This window comes from Anomaloglossus baeobatrachus, chromosome 3 (genome assembly GCF_048569485.1).
Source record: "Anomaloglossus baeobatrachus isolate aAnoBae1 chromosome 3, aAnoBae1.hap1, whole genome shotgun sequence".
NCBI classification, from domain to species: Eukaryota; Metazoa; Chordata; class Amphibia; order Anura; family Aromobatidae; genus Anomaloglossus; species Anomaloglossus baeobatrachus.
Window position 1 is genome coordinate 417595555 of NC_134355.1, and position 18854 is coordinate 417614408.

Sequence of the window (18854 nt, forward strand, 5' to 3'; positions counted from 1 at the left end):
AGAACAAAGTAAGCGCAATATACTTATCGAGACTCCTGCACAGCTGTAACTTCGAGGCCGCTCATTATTGCTCCTCCATATGCAGTGCTTTCCCCGCTCAACAGCAGTACCCAAGTCTGTGATTGGCTGCAGTCAGAGAGTACCCCACCCTGTGTTACAGCATGTCTATCTTCAGCCAATCACAGACCCTGTCTGTGGGTCACAATCGTATTGTAAAACTAAATAAATAAAAAAAATTAAAGGAAGGTCCCCATATATGATACCCAGCACAGATAAACTAAAAAAGCAATTCCTGCTACGCAGTCAAGATATGCAGCCCAAATCCTGATAGATATAGCTATATAGCAAGGATTAAAATATAACTTTTAATACTAAATGTCTAAAAACAGATAGTACATAATATAAAGTGCAGTGCATTAAAATGTAAGCAAAAAATAAGACAGATCTAACCTCATTCTTCTCCCCGAGTATATCACACACCACCGGATACAAAGGCAAAATAGAGCCGACTTAAACAAAGGGGAAAAACACGTCAGTACAAACTAACCCCTGTCATGCCCATGCATTAGCTTCCTCCCTTACAAAGTCAACACCCAAATAAAGCAGGTTACCTCAGTGAAAATTAACCCCTCCTGGGTTTGCCCCCTTTGTATAAGAGAAGCAGCATGCAGCTTTTTTATTTATTTAAATACATAATTTTAAAAACCAGTGTGCAGTCCCCCCCAGTTTTGATAACCAGCCATGATGAAGCCAACAGCTGGGGGCTAGTATTCTCAGGCTTGGGAGTCCCATTGTTATTTGCCCCCCCTAGCCTAAGAATAGCAGCTTGCAGCCACCCAGGATTGTTGCACCCATTAGATGTGACAACCTCGGAACTTTACCTTGATCATCCCTATTGCCCTGGTGCGGTGGCAATTGGAAATAATAAGGGGTTAATGACAGCCCACAGCTGCCAATAAGCCGCAGATTAGTAATGGGGAGGGTCTACAACACTCCCTATTACTAATCTGTAAGGGAAAATAAATAAACACAAACCATTGAATATATCCTTTTCAAAACAAAATCCCTCTCTTTCACCCCTTTATTACCCCCAAAACACCAAGGTCCAATGTAATCCACACGGGGTCTCATGACAATTTCAGCTCTTCTACATACTGAAGGCACAGCAGGAATATGGTGTAAAAATTTCAGCCCCAAATCTGCATCTCATGGCAAAAAAATGTGGGTTTCTGGCAGGAGATGCAGGCTTGTAAATTCAGGGACCTCACCTGGATCATCTCCAGGGCTTCATTCTTGAGATAGATGTGATTCCCAGGTGTGAGCTATTATCTATCAGACATTTTTATCATATCCTGTGAATGTGAAATAAATATCAGAAATGGTACACCACCTCTAAATAAAGTTGATCAAAAAGATTTGTGTTACCCTGGTCATTAATTCAGTCCAGTGCTCCAAGGCAGTCCAACAAGGGCAAACTTCAGTTCTGACACCAACATCCTCTAATTGGCTTTATAGGTGTCTCCTATGATTACAAGTGCCAGGTACATAATAATGTTGAATGAAGACTAGTGACTAACTCATAGAGCACAGAGGCAAAAATAATTGGTTTGCCTGTGAAAACTGGCATTAAGCTTTTTGACATGTTAAATTATTTTTGCACAACTCAGATTTGCACATAAATGTAATGTAGCAACTTTTGTAATTTTTACTCCAGCTCCAAGCACTCTTTTAGAAATAAGTGGAGTTTAGTAGGAGAGCGTTGACTATCACAGATCAAAACATTAATTATAATTTCAATAAATGTACTCTAGTCTATGACAGGCGTGCACTTCAACTGCTGAAATATGTGCCAGATTTAATAGGGGGTGTCCGCCTCTTACTGGATTTGGTTCATTTTATTCCAGCTAACCCCGGATCAAAACTGGAATACAAAACACCAACATTAAAAAAACAAAAACCTACAATGTTGATCACCACTCAAACAACCATAAGCCAGAAAAACATAATAAAGAATACCACCTGGTAGTCCACCAGTGGAAGATATAAACCTATGAAATAACTACACTGGAGCTATTAAACAATTTCATCTTTATTGAAACAATACATAAACAATCATGAAATTCATAAAAACAGATGTACAGCAGACGATGATGACAAGAAACGTGTAGCATGCCTGGGTAAGTGTCTAATTATATTAAGGCTGTAATAGCAAGATACAACAAATATCAGAACGTAGAGAAAAGTAGTGCAAATAATTAATAAACACAATTATAAATAAATAGTGTTATTAATTGACACAAAATAATAATACAGTGACTATTAATAAATACATCTTAGTAAAAATGATAACGAAGCCATTAACAGTATAAGTGAAGCCCAGTCACATGCTGAAAAACTTTACCAGATGGACACCCTGATGCGCGTTTTGCTGTAGCTTTATCCAAGTGTATAATTATTTGCACTATTTTTCTGTACATCGTGATATTTGTTGTATCTTGCTATTACAATCTTATTATTATCAGCCACTTACCCAGGCATGCTTTACCTTTCTTGTCATCTGCTGCTGTACATCTGTTTTTATGAATTTCATGATTGTTTATGCATTGTTTTAATAAAGATAAAATTGTTTATTAACTCCAGTGTAGTTGTTTTATAGGTTTAAAACACCAACATTGATGAAACAGGCCTGATAGTTCCATTATTAAGTGATTTCCTGCCGAAAGGTCACTCAATTTTTATTTTAAAATTCTAGATTAATTATGTATTGGAATTTTGACTTCCTTGATACAACAAAACATACATTTAAACTCTTTAGATTTCCAATTAATGTTTCCTATCATTTGCAACTATACTATAAAATGGCTTAAAATATCTTATGCATACTAAAAAGGTTCACTAATATGTTATGGGAGAGAAAGAACAACTCCTGCAATATATTCCACTAGTGTAATCTTACATGTATACACTGGAGCTAATTAGCAATGGAACAAGTTATTTCAGCTCTAGCGGGAGATAGCAGTCTTTCCTTATAAGAATAGTAGTTTTACTTCACTACTAAATGAAATATATCATATTGTTTTGATGCAGAAATATAGCTAAATAATGACCATGGCCCTGCTATCAACTGAATTTTTAAATCTTAATTGCTGAGCATATTGTAATAAATAACTAAATAATGCTATCCTGATGCTCGGGTTTTATCCTCTTGGTTATTTTGTCATTAAACTGATGACCTTGATCACAGCATATCTGTGTGGCTTCTATTAGTGTGTCACAAACAAAAGACACCTCTAATTTTTGCTTAGCTGTTATCATTTAATTGGTTCTGATTCTCTCTATTCTCTATAGAGACATCATTATCCAAGAAATAACATACTCTGCCTTTGTTTTACCAGCACAGAAGGTGAATGCTGGAATAAAGTGTCCAAAATCTAATGGACCAAATACAGCATCTTCATTACATTTTCATTCAAGTTTTTTTTCTCTCGTTGCTTTGTACAAATACAAGAAAAAAACAACACAGTCACTTCATTATCCTTTCTAAATTATCTAAACACAAATACATCCCCACACTGTTGAAAAAAAAGATTTTCAGTATGTTTCTATAATTGCAAAAGATAAAAATTGAGAGTCCTCGGTAGATAATAGCTGATTGCTAAGGATTCTCAATTTTTATCTATTTTATCTACTGCCTTAAAGAGTACAAAGATATATTTTTTTAAATACAACAATATATTATTTCAGAGGATTTTTATTTGAAATCCTCGATCCTCAAGCCAAGGCTTGAGACTTCAAAGTCATTTCTCAGATCTTTATCTTTTATATTATAAGAAACGCACAAAAAAGAAAGGTTAGAACTGCTACTAAGAGTCTCATTTGTAAGAAGCTGTAAATATCGATAAATCACAATAACCCACAAAAGTCAGTCTTCAAAAAAACAAAAATAAGACTAATGATATCATACTAACAATATTTTTCTTAAGATACAAAAATATACACAGAAGACCAAACCTAAACAATTTAAAAGAATTACAAGTCATATATACGAGAACATAACAAATGGTGACCCATAGAAAAGAGTCAATTGAATTGAAGCAAATCGAAACTATGTTGAATTTCATGAAATTTGTAAGTCCTGGGAAATTTAGACAATTGAAAGTCTGATTTAGCAAATTGCCAAATAAATCATTATTATTATATAGCGCTAACATATTCCGCAGCGCTTAACATACATCAAGAACAGTGTCCCATTGGGGTTCACAATCTAAAGTCCCTATCTGTATGTCTTTAGAGTGTGGGAGGAAACTGGAGAACCCTGAGGAAACCCACACAAACACAGGGAAAAAATACAAACTCCTTGCAGTTGGTGTCCTTTGTGGGATTTGAACCCACTACCCCAGTGATGCAAGACTGTAGTGCTAACCACTGAGCCACTCTGCCTCCTAAATAAATACCACCATTTTACACAGGCTTAAAATGATAACAGATCCTTTATCTATTCAATTGACTATAATGATCATGGATCATTTAATAGATCAGTTATAAAAAGTGATTCATTTGTACGATCCGTTAGCGGATCTGATAATAGACATCTGATGGATCTATTACAAACAGATCATTACAGAAGATGTGAAAACTAGAGTTGAGCGCGTTTCGTTTTTCGTGGTTCTTCAATTCGCGGTTCGAGTGATTTTGGGAGCTGTTCTAGATCGAACTAGAACTCGAGCTTTTTGCTAAAGCTCGATAGTTCTAGTTACGTTCGAGAACGGTTCTAGCAGCAAAAAGCCAAGCTAATTGCTAGCTGGCTTTCCGCTGTAATAGTGTAAGTCACTCTGTGACTCACATTATTATGAAATTTCAGCGTATAGTGTGCGAGAAAAGCGCGTTCAGATCACTGCTGCTGGGATAATGGCGATCGCCATTTTTTTTTTCTCTTCTTCCTTCCCTCCCTAAGCGCGCGTGTAGTGGGGCAGGCCAGTATGTCAGCCAATCCCAGACATACACACAGCTAAGTAGACTTTTAGCCATAGAAGCAACGGCATGTGTGATAGGATGTCCATGTCACATGTCCCTGCATTATAAATACGGGCATCTGCCCGTCTGGACGCCATTATCTGCCTTCTGCGTCTAAGTGTCAGCCACCGCAGGTGCAGCTCCTGTCTCCGATACTGCTGTAAACGCTCTACACACAGCGCTATACAGAATAGGGATAGAAGTTTCTTTCAGCCTTTCTAAGGGCTAATTACAGCAGGCTCAGAGCCATAGGTGACAGTCAGGTCCGTGGAAAGAGTTTTTAACAGCTACAGATAAGAGCGTCTGTGTAGCTAAGGTCAGGGAGTTCCTTGCTGCATTTCACCATTAGGAGGGATAGAAAGTGAGGCTTCCTTTCCTCTACACTGACCCACAACCTGGCCACTGTACCCTCTTGCCCTTTGCACACTCAAGCCCATTGTTACTAAGCCATTATACTAGCAAACACTGAGGAAACTTAGTGGCATCCTAAAAGTGGCTGTTGGATTCCATTAGTGTCCCACTAGTGCAAATCTATTTGCAGCACCTCTGCATTGCACACTCAAGCTCATTGTTACAAAGCCATTATAATACCAAACACTGAGGAAACTTAGTGGCATCCTAAAAGTTGCTGTTGGACTTCATTAGTGTTCCACTGGTGCAAATCTATTTGCAGCACCTCTGCATTGTACACTCAAACTCATTTTTACTAAGCTATTATACTAGCAAACTGTGCTGCCATTTTAAGGGCCATAGTTTCATTGTCCGGGATAGTTATTGTTGTTTATTCTGCTGTCAATAAAGGTAGACCACCGCTGCAATCTACACCACCTCTCAATTTTTATTACCACAATTTAAGTAGACATTCTTTTCGCTAGCAAAATGAGTGGCAAAATGACAGATGCTGGTGGAAAGGGGAACAGGCGTGTTGGAAAAGGAAAAAAAGGTTGTGTCCGTGGGGAAGGTGTCAAAGCTCCATAAACATCTGCTGAAGATAGGCCATCTTCCAGCAAAAGAAAGATGTCTACTACTTTCTATGGACAATCGGATGTACTCCCTTCTTTACGAACACGAACAACTGGAACAAAGGTAGATGTTGCCCAAAAAAAGGAAATGCTTGAATAAATCTCAAATGGTCCAACAAGTGCCCTCTCCTCCACCTCAACTACCGCATCCAAAAAACACCAGTCCTCTGAGTTGAAATCCCAATCACACTTGCTTTCTCCCAGCTCTCAAGTCTCCATCCGCCCTGCACAATATGGTGGAACAGAGATGGCTGAGTCTGCAGAGCTGCTCAGTCACACTATAGCATGGGAATCAGAGTTCTGCTCCCAAGCTACAGTGAGTACAGACCAGGAAATGGTCTGCAGTGATGCCCAGAATCTTTGTGACTCAGATTCAGGCCGTGATGACCAAGTTTCTGAGCATAATGTTGACCCATATTCACAAAGTGAAACACCTGTTGTAATAGACAATGATGAACATACTGATGACGATGAGACGCAGATACCAGATTGGGATGACAACTTAAATATTTGTTCAGGGCAGGAAGAGGCTCGGTCTCAGGGGGAGGGGCATACAAATACAACACTTGATGAGGAACTTCTAGATCCCACCTACTGTCAACCCACAGTCAGGCACTCGAGGAGGTCAACAGAGGCGGTGGAGGAGGATGCTACTGACGACGAAGTTACCTTGAGCCTTCCTGGACAAAGTCGTAGTACTGGTAGGACATCTACAACTGCATCCTCAGCCACCACTCTGCCTCTGAGCACTAGTCGGGGTGGCTCAGCAGGTCGCATGCCCTCTAAGCCTTGCCTAGCCTGGTCCTTTTTTGACATAGCAAAAGATTGCCCAAATCATGTGATATGTAAAATTTGTCGTGATTCTGTTAGTAGAGGGCAAAACCTCCGCAGTTTGACAACTTCTTCCATGAATCGTCACATGAATAAATATCATATGTCCCAGTAAGAAGCTCACCGTGCTGCAATGCGGCCTAGCGGAGCGGACCATCCACCACCTGCCTCTTCCAGTGCATCCGCGCGCTCTTCATCTTCTAGGACTGGGGACAGCTGTCACATCTGGTTTTCCACGCACAACTTCCACTACTGTAACTGCAACAGGCAGTTTGCTTGGTAGGTCATCAGTTGGTTTGGAAAGGGAAACAAGTGCGTGTGTACAGCTCTCTCAGACATCGATAGCACCAACGTTGGATGAAGGCAACATCATGTCTATGCCTGCACTTTCCTCACAAACCTGCTTTTTTCCAGGGACACCCTACTCACCACCGTCTCCACACAGCAGCCGGATCTCTGTCCTTCAGATGTGGACAAATAAAAGGCCATTTCCTGCGACCCATGACAAAGCTAAGAAGTTGACTTTTTCCCTCTGTAAGCTCTTGGCTACCGAAATGCTGCCTTTCCGCCTGGTGGACACACAGGATTTTAGAGACCTTATGTCTGTCACTGTGCCCCAGTACCAGATGCCCAGTCGCCACTACTTCTCTAAGAAAGGTGTGCCTGCGCTACACCAGCATATCGCACACAACATCACCGCTTCCTTCAGAAACTCTGTGTGTGAATGGGTGCATTTCACCACAGATACTTGGACCAGTAAGCATGGACAGGGACGTTACATGTCGCTGACTGGGCACTGGGTAACTTGGTGATAGATGGTGAAGGGTCTGCTGCACAAGTCTTGCCGTCCCCACGACTTGTGTGTCAATCCTCTGTCTGTCCAAGTTCCGCCACTGTTTCTGCCTCCTCAACCTCGTCTGGGTCCTCCACCTCCACCCAAGCCTGCCTGGTCAGGCCACAGCGTTGTAACTGCGCAGAAGGAATCACACACCCCTCATTACAATGCTGGCAGCAGAGCGCAACGGCATCAGGCGGTCTTTGTCTTGAAATGTCTTGGAACTAAGAGTTACACAGCGGCTGAGTTGTTTGCAGCTCTGGAGACTAAGTTTGGTAAATGGTTGTCTCCACTCAACCTGCAGCCTGGTAAGGCCATGTGCGACAATGCTGCAAACTGGGTGCGGCCCTTCGTCTGAGCAAGGTGACACACGTGCCTTGTATGGCTGACGTGTTGAACCTTGTTGTCCAGCAATTTTTAACACACTATCCCGGTCTAGATGGCCTTCTGAACAGGGCACGAAAACTGTCTGCTCAATTCCGCCGTTCAACCGCCGCAGCTGAGTGACTTGCATCGCTCCAGATGTCTTTCGGCCTGCCGGTTCATTGCATGAAATGCGATGTGCCGACACGCTGGAATTCGACTCTCCACATCTTACAGCGCCTGTGGCAGCACCGCCAAGCTCTGGTGCAATACGTCATGACGTATAGCCTGGGCCAACGAGATGCAGAGGTGGGGAAGATCACCCTGATGGAGTGGTCTCAGATCAAGGACCTTTGCACCCTTCTGCACAGTTTCGACATGGCGACGAATATGTTTAGCGCTAACAATGCCATTATCAGCATGACAATTCCAGTCATTTACATGCTGGAGCACACGCTAAACACTATTCGGACTCAGGGGGTGGGACAACAGGAAGGGGAGGAAGTACAGGAGGATTCATATGCGCAAGAGACAACAACATCACCAAGGTCCAGACGCTCATCATCACCAAGGCGGCAGGCATGGAACCATGGGGGACAGGGATCAACAAGGGCGCATGGTAGCAGGCGAAATGTTGAGGAAGGTGCAGGAGAACATGAAGAAATGGAGGACGAACTGTCCATGGACATGGAAGACTCAGCGGATGAGGAAGACCTTGGTCAAATTTCAGTTGAAAAAGGTTGGGGGGAGATGTCAGAGGAAGAAAGAACTGTTAGCACCTCTATGCCACAAAAACAGCGTGGACTTGGTCCGCATGGCTGTGCCAGACACATGAGCACCTTCTTGCTGCACTACCTCCAACATGAACCTCGTATTGTCAATATTAGAAGTGATGATGAGTACTGGCTTGCCACACTATCAGTTTCCCGGTACAAGTCCAAATTTTGTGACATAATTCCAGCCATTGAAAGAAACGCATGTATGCAGGAGTATCAGCAAAAGCTGTTACTCGATCTTAACTTGGCTTTTCCACAAAACACCCATGGTGCACGGAGTGAATCTCCCAGTTGTAATTCGACAAACATGGGACGGTCTCATCATCTTCAACAGTCTAACCATACCAGCAGCACCGTATCTGGTGCTGGTAACAGCAATTTTATTAAATCTTTTCATAATTTTTTTAAACCATCCTTTGCAAGGCCACCAGAGACAACAAGTCTGACACATAGTCAACGGCTGGAGAGGATGATACAGGAGTATCTTTAAATGAACATCAATGCCATGACTTTGCAACTGGAGCCTTGCTCATTTTGGGCTTCAAATCTTGAAAAATAGCCAGAGCTCTCCACTTACGCCTTGGAGATCTTGTCATGTCCAGCTGCCAGCGTTGTCTCTGAACGTGTCTTCAGTGCTGCTAGGTGTGTGCCGACAGATAGGCACACGCATCTGTCCAGTGACAATGTGGACAGACTAACGTTCATCAAAATGAACAAGTTATGGATCCACAAGGAATTTACTACCCCTGTGTCATCCTGGGGAGAGTAAATGCTTGTGTATTTTGAATGTGCTTGATGCAAATCTACCTGTGAAGTGTACAACTGGGGAACAAGTGCTGCCACTGAAGGGGTGGGTGTCTGTGTGGCCCAATTTTTGGAAAAAAGGGAGACTCTGCTTGGAGTAACCCTTGCTTGTAGTGTTTTTAAAAATGAACCAAGATGAACAGATCTGGGATCAGTAAAGACTTTGCTACCTACCCCGGTGCAATCCTGGGGATGCTTAAGGATGGCGTATTTTTGAATGTGCTTGATGCAAATCTACCTGTGAAGTGTACAACTGGGGCACAGGTGCTACCACTGAAAGGGTGGGTGTCTGTGTGGCCCAATTTTTGGAAAAAAGGGAGACTCTGCTTGGAGTAACCCTTGCTTGCTGTGTTTTTAAAAAGGAGCCAAGATGAACAAGTCATGTTTCAGCAAAAACTTTGCTACCTACCCCGGTGCCATCCTGGAGACGGTTAAGGATGGCGTATTTTTTAATTTGCTTGATGCAAATCTACCTGTGAAGTGTATAACTGGGGCACAAGTGCTGCCCTTGAAGGGGTAGGTGTCTGTGTGGCCCAATTTTTTTAAAAAATTGAGCCTCTGCTTGGAGTAACCCTTGCTTGCTGTGTTTTTAAAAAGGAGTCAAAATGAACAAGTCATGTTTCAGCAACAACTTTGCTACCTACCCCGCTGCAATCCTGGGGACGTTTAAGGATGGCGTATTTTTGAATGTGCTTGATGCAAATCTTCCTGTGAAGTGTACAACTGGGGAACAAGTGCTGCCACTGAAGGGGTGGGTGTCTGTGTGGCCCAATTTTTGGAAAAAATGGAGACTCCGCTTGGAGTAACCCTTGCTTGCAGTGTTTTTAAAAAGGACCCAAGATGAACAAGTCATGTTTCAGCAAAAACGTTGCTACCTACCCCGGTACAATCCTGGGGACAGTTAAGGATTGCGTATTTTTGAATGTGCTTGATGCAAATCTACCTGTGAAGTGTACAACTGGGGCACAAGTGCTGCCACTGAAGGGGTGGGTGTCTGTGTGGCCCAATTTTTGAAAAAAAAGGGAGACTCCACTTGGAGTCACTTTCCGGTGTTTTAGATGATTTTAGAAGGGCATGCCATGCCTATATCTGTGTCTCATCCTCTTTTTCCTCGTAACGCTGTTTTCACATGAGAATTTGTTCTTGTCACTTTCCCATGTGTTTGTGTTGTGTTGTGAGTTGTTTGTCACCTTTTGGACACCTTTGAGGGTGTTTTCTAGGTGTTTTTATGTGTTTGTGATTGCCTCCAATTGTTTCCTATGCGGTTCAAGCGGTTCGCCGAACCAAACTCGAACGAGACCTCAGTTCAGTGAACCGAACTCAAGCCGAACCACGACCGGTTCGCTCATCTCTAGTGAACAGAGCCTATTAAATCATGGATATATAAATAAATGTTATACAAATGTGTTTTGGCTTCACCTGGACTTTCTTACACTAAAGGTTTAAAATGTTTATACAGTTAGAAATATATGTATGTATCTGTGAATAAATCATGATCTTCATTCTGTACGGAAAGACATGAGTTCACTGATACCTGAAATACAAAGAAAGGGAGGTTTTATCCCTGAAACCTATTGTTAGGAGCCAAATTACTGAGGATCTCTTCTAAATAAAGAATGTTGCACATTCCTAGCTAACTTTATCTTATTTGTATTGGTGTGAGTTTAATTTATACTTGTAAGTACAAGGTGACCATAAAATAACCTAAGGTGTTTGGAGCCATGTGCAGACTGACCCAGTGGACAGAATTGGTTGAAAATTGGTATGTATGCTATTCAAGGCATATGGAAGGCATCCTAAAAAAAATTTATACCAAAGCTCCCCACTAAGTGAAAAAAAGGCGCTGTACAGAAACAGCACCTTGCAACTCAGTCTGCAAGATGCTTGTCTCTTTGCCAGATCATGCACTGTTAGTGTGTTTGTTATATGAGAATGCCAAGAATGCTACAGCTGCACTGAGAGCCTTTCATCATTTGAAAGACCTTCACACATGTAGCGGTCCAATAGCTGTCAATTCTCTGAGACAGATGATGACATGTTTTGAGACAACAGAATTACTGAGTGTTCAGCCAGGGTGCCGGCGACAACTTAAGCAAAGAGGTTGTGGAGGACATTGCCATTGCCGTTGTGGGACAACCCTGCCGGGATCAGCAGTGCACATAGTGTTTCCAGGCAATTGGGGCTCCCGTACTGCACAATGTGGAAAGTTCTTCAAAAGGTCTTGCGGGCATACCCATACAAAATTAGCCATCATCAGCAACTTCTTCCCCATGACAATGATACCCTCATGACAATTACATTCATGTTTCTGTCGAGAATTGAGGTGGATGGCAATTGGCCATGGAATGTTCTGTTATACGACAAAGCGCATTTTTACCTGAATGGAATGGTAAACACGAAAAATTATTGCATATGGGATACCGAAAATCCACATGCAATAGAGAGGGTTCCGCTGCATTCACCAAAGGTAACTGTTTGGGTTGGCTTCATCTTATCATTTATCCTCGGACCATTTTTTTGCAAAGAAATGAGGCCAACTGGGGTTGCTCCTTGTTCTGTGACCGCAGCAAGATACCAGACAATGCTGGAAACAGTGGTCGATCCACAACTCCAACAGCGGCAGTGTCTTCAGACGACCACCGTCATGCATGATGGAGCACCTCTTCACATCGCAAATCATGTGAAGAGCGTTCTGAGTTCACATTTTCTCGATGACAGGATTTTGAGCCACTCCTTCCCTAATACATGGCCACCACGTTCGCCTGATCTCAATTCTTGTGATTTTTGGTTGTAGGGACACTAGCAAGAGTATGTTTATTATGGCAATGTCTACACCCTGGCTGACCTCAAAGACCGGATGATTTTGGAAGTGTGCAGCATCCCACAAGACATGTTACACGCAAGTGTCGAACATGTTCTGCATAGATTGAACATGATCACCATGCATAATGGTGCCATATTGTACAGTTATGCTAGTCTGTGGAATAATTTTAACATCTCCAATTATCCGCACACAGTTTTTGGGCCGCTCGCTCACTGTACAGTGCAACATTTTTCACCCAGTGGGGAGTTTTGATATAAAAATGTTTTAACAATGCCTTCCATTTTCCCATGACTTGAATAGCATACATAGCAAATTGCACAAAATTCTGTCCACTGGGTCAGTCTGCACATGGCTCAAAACACCTTAGGTTATGTTATGGCCATCAGATATACAGTTAGGTCCAGAAATTTTTGGACAGTGACACAATTTTCGCGAGTTGGGCTCTGCATGCCACCACATTGGATTTGAAATGAAACCTCTACAACAGAATTCAAGTGCAGATTGTAACATTTAATTTGAAGGTTTGAACAAAAATATCTGATAGAAATTGTAGGAATTGTACACATTTCTTTACAAACACTCCACATTTTAGGAGGTCAAAAGTAATTGGACAAATAAACCAAACCCAAACAAAATATTTTTATTTTCAATATTTTGTTGCGAATCCTTTGGAGGCAATCACTGCCTTAAGTCTGGAACCCATGGACATCACCAAACGCTGGGTTTCCTCCTTCTTAATGCTTTGCCAGGCCTTTACAGCCGCAGCCTTCAGGTCTTGCTTGTTTGTGGGTCTTTCCGTCTTAAGTCTGGATTTGAGCAAGTGAAATGCATGCTCAATTGGGTTAAGATCTGGTGATTGACTTGGCCATTGCAGAATGTTCCACTTTTTTGCACTCATGAACTCCTGGGTAGCTTTGGCTGTATGCTTGGGGTCATTGTCCATCTGTACTATGAAGCGCCGTCCGATCAACTTTGCGGCATTTGGCTGAATCTAGGCTGAAAGTATATCCCGGTACACTTCAGAATTCATCCGGCTACTCTTGTCTGCTGTTATGTCATCAATAAATACAAGTGACCCAGTGCCATTGAAAGCCATGCATGCCCATGCCATCACGTTGCCTCCACCATGTTTTACAGAGGATGTGGTGTGCCTTGGATCATGTGCCGTTCCCTTTCTTCTCCAAACTTTTTTCTTCCCATCATTCTGGTACAGGTTGATCTTTGTCTCATCTGTCCATGGAATACTTTTCCAGAACTGAGCTGGCTTCATGAGGTGTTTTTCAGCAAATTTAACTCTGGCCTGTCTATTTTTGGAATTGATGAATGGTTTGCATCTAGATGTGAACCCTTTGTATTTACTTTCATGGAGTCTTCTCTTTACTGTTGACTTAGAGACAGATACACCTACTTCACTGAGAGTGTTCTGGACTTCAGTTGATGTTGTGAACGGGTTCTTCTTCACCAAAGAAAGTATGCGGCGATCATCCACCACTGTTGTCATCCGTGGACGCCCAGGCCTTTTTGAGTTCTCAAGCTCACCAGTCAATTCCTTTTTTCTCAGAATGTACCCGACTGTTAATTTTGCTACTCCAAGCATGTCTGCTATCTCTCTGATGGATTTTTTCTTTTTTTTCAGCCTCAGGATGTTCTGCTTCACCTCAATTGAGAGTTCCTTAGACCGCATGTTGTCTGGTCACAGCAACAGCTTCCAAATGCAAAACCACACACCTGTAATCAACCCCAGACCTTTTAACTACTTCATTGCTTACAGATTAACGAGGGAGACGCCTTCAGAGTTAATTGCAGCCCTTAGAGTCCCTTGTCCAATTACTTTTGGTCGCTTGAAAAAGAGGAGGCTATGCATTACAGAGCTATGATTCCTAAACCCTTTCTCCGATTTGGATGTGATAACTCTCATATTGCAGCTGGGAGTGTGCACTTTCAGCCCATATTATATATATAATTGTATTTCTGAACATGTTTTTGTAAACAGCTAAAATAACAAAACTTGTGTCACTGTCCAAATATTTCTGGACCTAACATTATATATATATATATATATATAGTTTTTTATATATATATATATATATATATATATATATATATTTATATATATATAAATATATATATATATATATATATATATATATATATATATATATATCAGGCAAAAAAAAGATAATCAGGCTAGTTCAGACAATAGATCAGACAGTATTTAATGTGTTTTCAAGACAAGGGAAATTGTTTTATCAATCACTGCAGTATCCCCAATCCTGACAGTGTATATATTGGTATTTTGATCTGCTTTATGGTTTGGGCCATTATCATGTTACCATAATTATGAACTTTGCATACTTGCAGTCATGAGCCAACTGACTTCTTTTCCTGCTTTTCTCAAAGAGCTTTGGATATTTGCAGACGTGTGATGATTACTAAAACTTGGAAGAAGAGCCAAATCTTAATTGTTTAAATGTTACACACTGCTACGATTCGGCAAGCTATAGTGCCTACCAAAACTTTGCCACAACTTAGAAATCACAGTCAATATTCATACTGTTGAAATTAATGAAAGTTTTTGTCAGTTAACAATATTTGTTTTTTTACAGATCCTCTTAACGTCAGTGATTCTTCCAATAATTACTATGGCACAAACAGTAGTTCTGTAGCAGCTGCAATCTTGGTACCATTTTTTGCACTTATACTATCAGGATTTGCATTCTACCTTTATAAACACAGGTAAATATTAATGCAATTAAATGTAAGAAAAACGATATAGAGATTTGTATGTATTTGTGTGTGTGTGTGTGTGTGTGTGTATACAGTATATCAACTCACTCATCTTTTTTAGATATATTTTTTTTTATCCCAAAAAATACATATATCAGTAAGTATAATATATACACATACACGCACACACATATAAATAGTGTGTTGGTGCAGATGGATCTCCCATTTTTAACGATGAGCATCATTTGCACTTAACTAATCCTTTTAATATTAAAAAAAAACAACCTACAACACAACATCAGTTACTTAGTTCATTGGTCCATGATTTCCAGCCATAAACACATTTAAATTTATTTGATAGGCGTAACTGTCATTTGTTAAGCATTTAGTACAGAATATATCAAGTGGTCAGGCTGTCTGCATTTTGCTTTTTCACATTTTTTTTAATTATTATTCTAATTAGTATGGATCACCATAGTAAAGCATGTCCTGATATCCTTCTTCACATTTTAGATATTATTTATTTTTTATTTTTTTAAATAGCTAACCGATCCTGTATAGGGTCTATAGACTTTTTCATGTTTTAAAAAAAATACTATGACGTCCTGATTAAATATTTCTGTCAGGATCCCAGGACAGAAAAATTGTCTAATGTTTATTCTGCAATACAAATTTATGGTGACAGTACAGTACACGATATGCATTGTGTTGCACCATCTCTGAGAAGCAGATTTATGAAACATCTTCATTCCAAATAGTTTTTAAAAGATTAAATGGAAATAGAAAATACAAATCTAAATTCATCCCATGAAAAAAATGCTAATTACTCACCAATTTAATCATTATTTTGTATTTGTACTTACAGATTAAAACCCAGGTCCTATACAACAGAAGCCATGATTTCAATCTCTTGCACTGATGAGGGCACGTAAGCCTGAAACAGCTGTATGTAAGTTGAAATATATGGCTCTGTACTTAATAAGGACATACCACCTCTCCTGACATGTCTGTATTTTTTTAATAAAGTCAATAATAAATACATAACGTATTTTCCTGTAAAATAACAATGAAGGTATACTTCTGTTTTGAAAAATGGTGTTCCAATCCTTTGCTATTTCTCCTGAAAATGTATGAATAATTTGGGTGTTACTGATGCTTTGTCAATTTATATATTTACGTATTTTTTATTTCATATACTTGCTAATCTAATATAGTGTCAATAGCTTCCATAGTTTTTAACAACAATATTATTATTATTATTATTATCATCATCAATAAGGTGTATTGCTCTTAATGCTGATTGAGCAGTGGCAGAGGATGCAGATTCACAGTCATTAGTATAAACATAGGTAACACCCAGATGAGAATTTAATCATACCTTTGCACAAGAAAAAAATGAAGGAATAGTTAAAAAAAACACGTTATACAGTTTTTATATTAGGAGCAATTCAAGTGATCATAAATCAGACATGTCAGGAGAATTTTCAGGTCTTCCTTTAAGGGATGCCCCATGCTACACTCTAGCATTTCAATATGCATAGTGAACAATTTCTAAGCCTCACTCTTTACAGTAACATACTTTTTTGCATAATTCTGCTTTGGAATTGATAATGACTACATTGCACATTTATTTTTTTTCTTGTTCTTTTTATATCTTATTACAAAAAAAATATATATTGAAAATGACTATTCTCGCTTTCTAGTGAAATATCTTTTATATAATTTAGCTATGAAGCATTCCAAGTGCAGACAATATTCTGCACTAGAAATACACCAGGCTGATATTTGCCAGTAATAGGTCAGGATCTGAAATTTTAATCATTTACTTTTTACATAGTCCTAATAAACTCAGCCAACCATAAAATATTTTTATGGATTTGCTTTACATTAATAATAGAATGAATATTCCATAATTTCTGTAACTCTTGTTCTTTTTTTCTGAAAAACATACTGATTGCATATTTTTCAAATCATTTACTCCCAAAATAGAGAGAAAAGTCTTAGTCTTAGCTTTTTTGCTTTCCTTTATCATTTGCCATAACTTTCGTGATGGTACTGGAGAACAGCTGTGATAAATTTTAATTTTCCTTGATCTTCTCTTCTCTGAATTAAATTTGCTAGAATATGGATTGTTTTGGACAAGATTGAGATGTTCCATTAAGCCAGAGTGCAAAATCTGAATCACGGGCCTTAATATATCCTTGAGTACTCTCATGCTCGTGGGAAGTAACTTGGTACAGCTAAATGCTATATTGCTAATCCTCATTAGTAAAGATGATCGAATCTGCCAAGCTTCAAATTCAACAAATCACATATTTTTCAAGGAAATAAGATTTTAATGAGTTATTTTCTGCAAATTGAACATTCCTTGGAATGGAAAGACATGCATAAAATGGAAAAAAAAAATCTCACCTCACTGCATATCTATCCTAGCATTCCTGCAGTCTTCAATTCAGTCCTCTGAACCTTTTCTTTTCCCCTTCCTTGGTTGTGCTTATCTTCTTTAGCCTACTTGACTCCAAATCAAGGGATCTATATCACTCTACAGCTAAATATCACACTTACCCCTCATTCAAGCAACAGATCGAAAACAGATTGTACCCCAACCAGTCCACACACCAAAAATGCTCAATGCTGCCATCACTTGATAAATCGGTGCTAATCCCCAATGTCAAGAACTTAATGTATTCATTGCACATAGGCCATACACAAGTCACTTGTACAATCTACCAATTGGCCTTTATGAAGACGCTTTGGTTCTTTACGGCAACAAGGCAAATCTATTAAATGTTTAAACTTTGAAATACAAAAGGTACAGTGCTTAATATGTATAAAAATATTGAAATAACAGACATACAGTAAATAAAAGGTGCAAAACAGTAATAGAAACAAAAAGTGAACAAAAATCAAGAAAGTTCTTTACCTAGCAGCCCTATGAAAGAAAATTATTTTCTACTCCCAGGAACATGGGTCAGAATGTAAATACAAGTTCAACTGGTTTGGGTTCCCAACTTGTTCTACATCAAGGAAATTATTAAGTGATTATAAACAGTCCATCTCTGGGATTGGGGTGGGGTTTTAATCACAAATACACATTTGCCCCCACCCCCTCCAACTATTTATATGATATAACATTTAGATAATATGAATTTTGTTTAAATATGTCACAATCATATGATTTCCAGAATATGGCTTAGTTATAATCTGAATTACCCTACTAAAGGTGGTATTTAAGGTGTCAGAGGTGGAAGTCACATGCTAATTGTGTTCCCATTAGCAGGATAAGGGACACATTTACATTTCACAGTGATTATTAGACATTAAGTAGTCCATGGAAAATATGGAGATTTAGACAAGACATATTTTATACACTATATTGTACATAAATTACAATAGCTTATCTTCACTTTAATTATACTGGTTATGCTTTCCTTAGATTTGAACATAGCTTCAGGTTTAAAAATGTTAACTTCTTTTCTATATTGAGCATCAAGTGCATATATACAGCAATGTATGATTATTCTGTAAAGTTAGTCTGTATGCTGCCTTCTCTCACACAAAGCAGTACACCATTCCTTACCTTTCCTCTTTTTGCTGTACTTTTGACATCTGCTCGATTGCTGCTTCTAACATTTTCCATTCCACAGAAAACGTGATGT

The 18854-nt window shown here is 39.6% G+C and overlaps 1 protein-coding gene across 2 annotated transcripts in view; it reads left to right on the forward strand.

Annotated features, from left to right (window-relative positions):
* CSMD1 (CUB and Sushi multiple domains 1) overlaps positions 1-18854 on the forward strand; it is a 2926925-nt gene that overhangs the window by 2903133 nt on the left and 4938 nt on the right. Inside the window, exons 69-70 of one of the 2 annotated variants that reach the window (XM_075340315.1) lie at positions 15075-15204; positions 16061-16144. In XM_075340315.1, coding sequence (XP_075196430.1) covers positions 15075-15204; positions 16061-16127 — 197 coding nt within the window. In that variant the 3' untranslated portion in view covers positions 16128-16144. The remainder of the gene's footprint in view (positions 1-15074; positions 15205-16060; positions 16145-18854) is intronic. The other variant, XM_075340314.1, reaches the window with a different exon arrangement.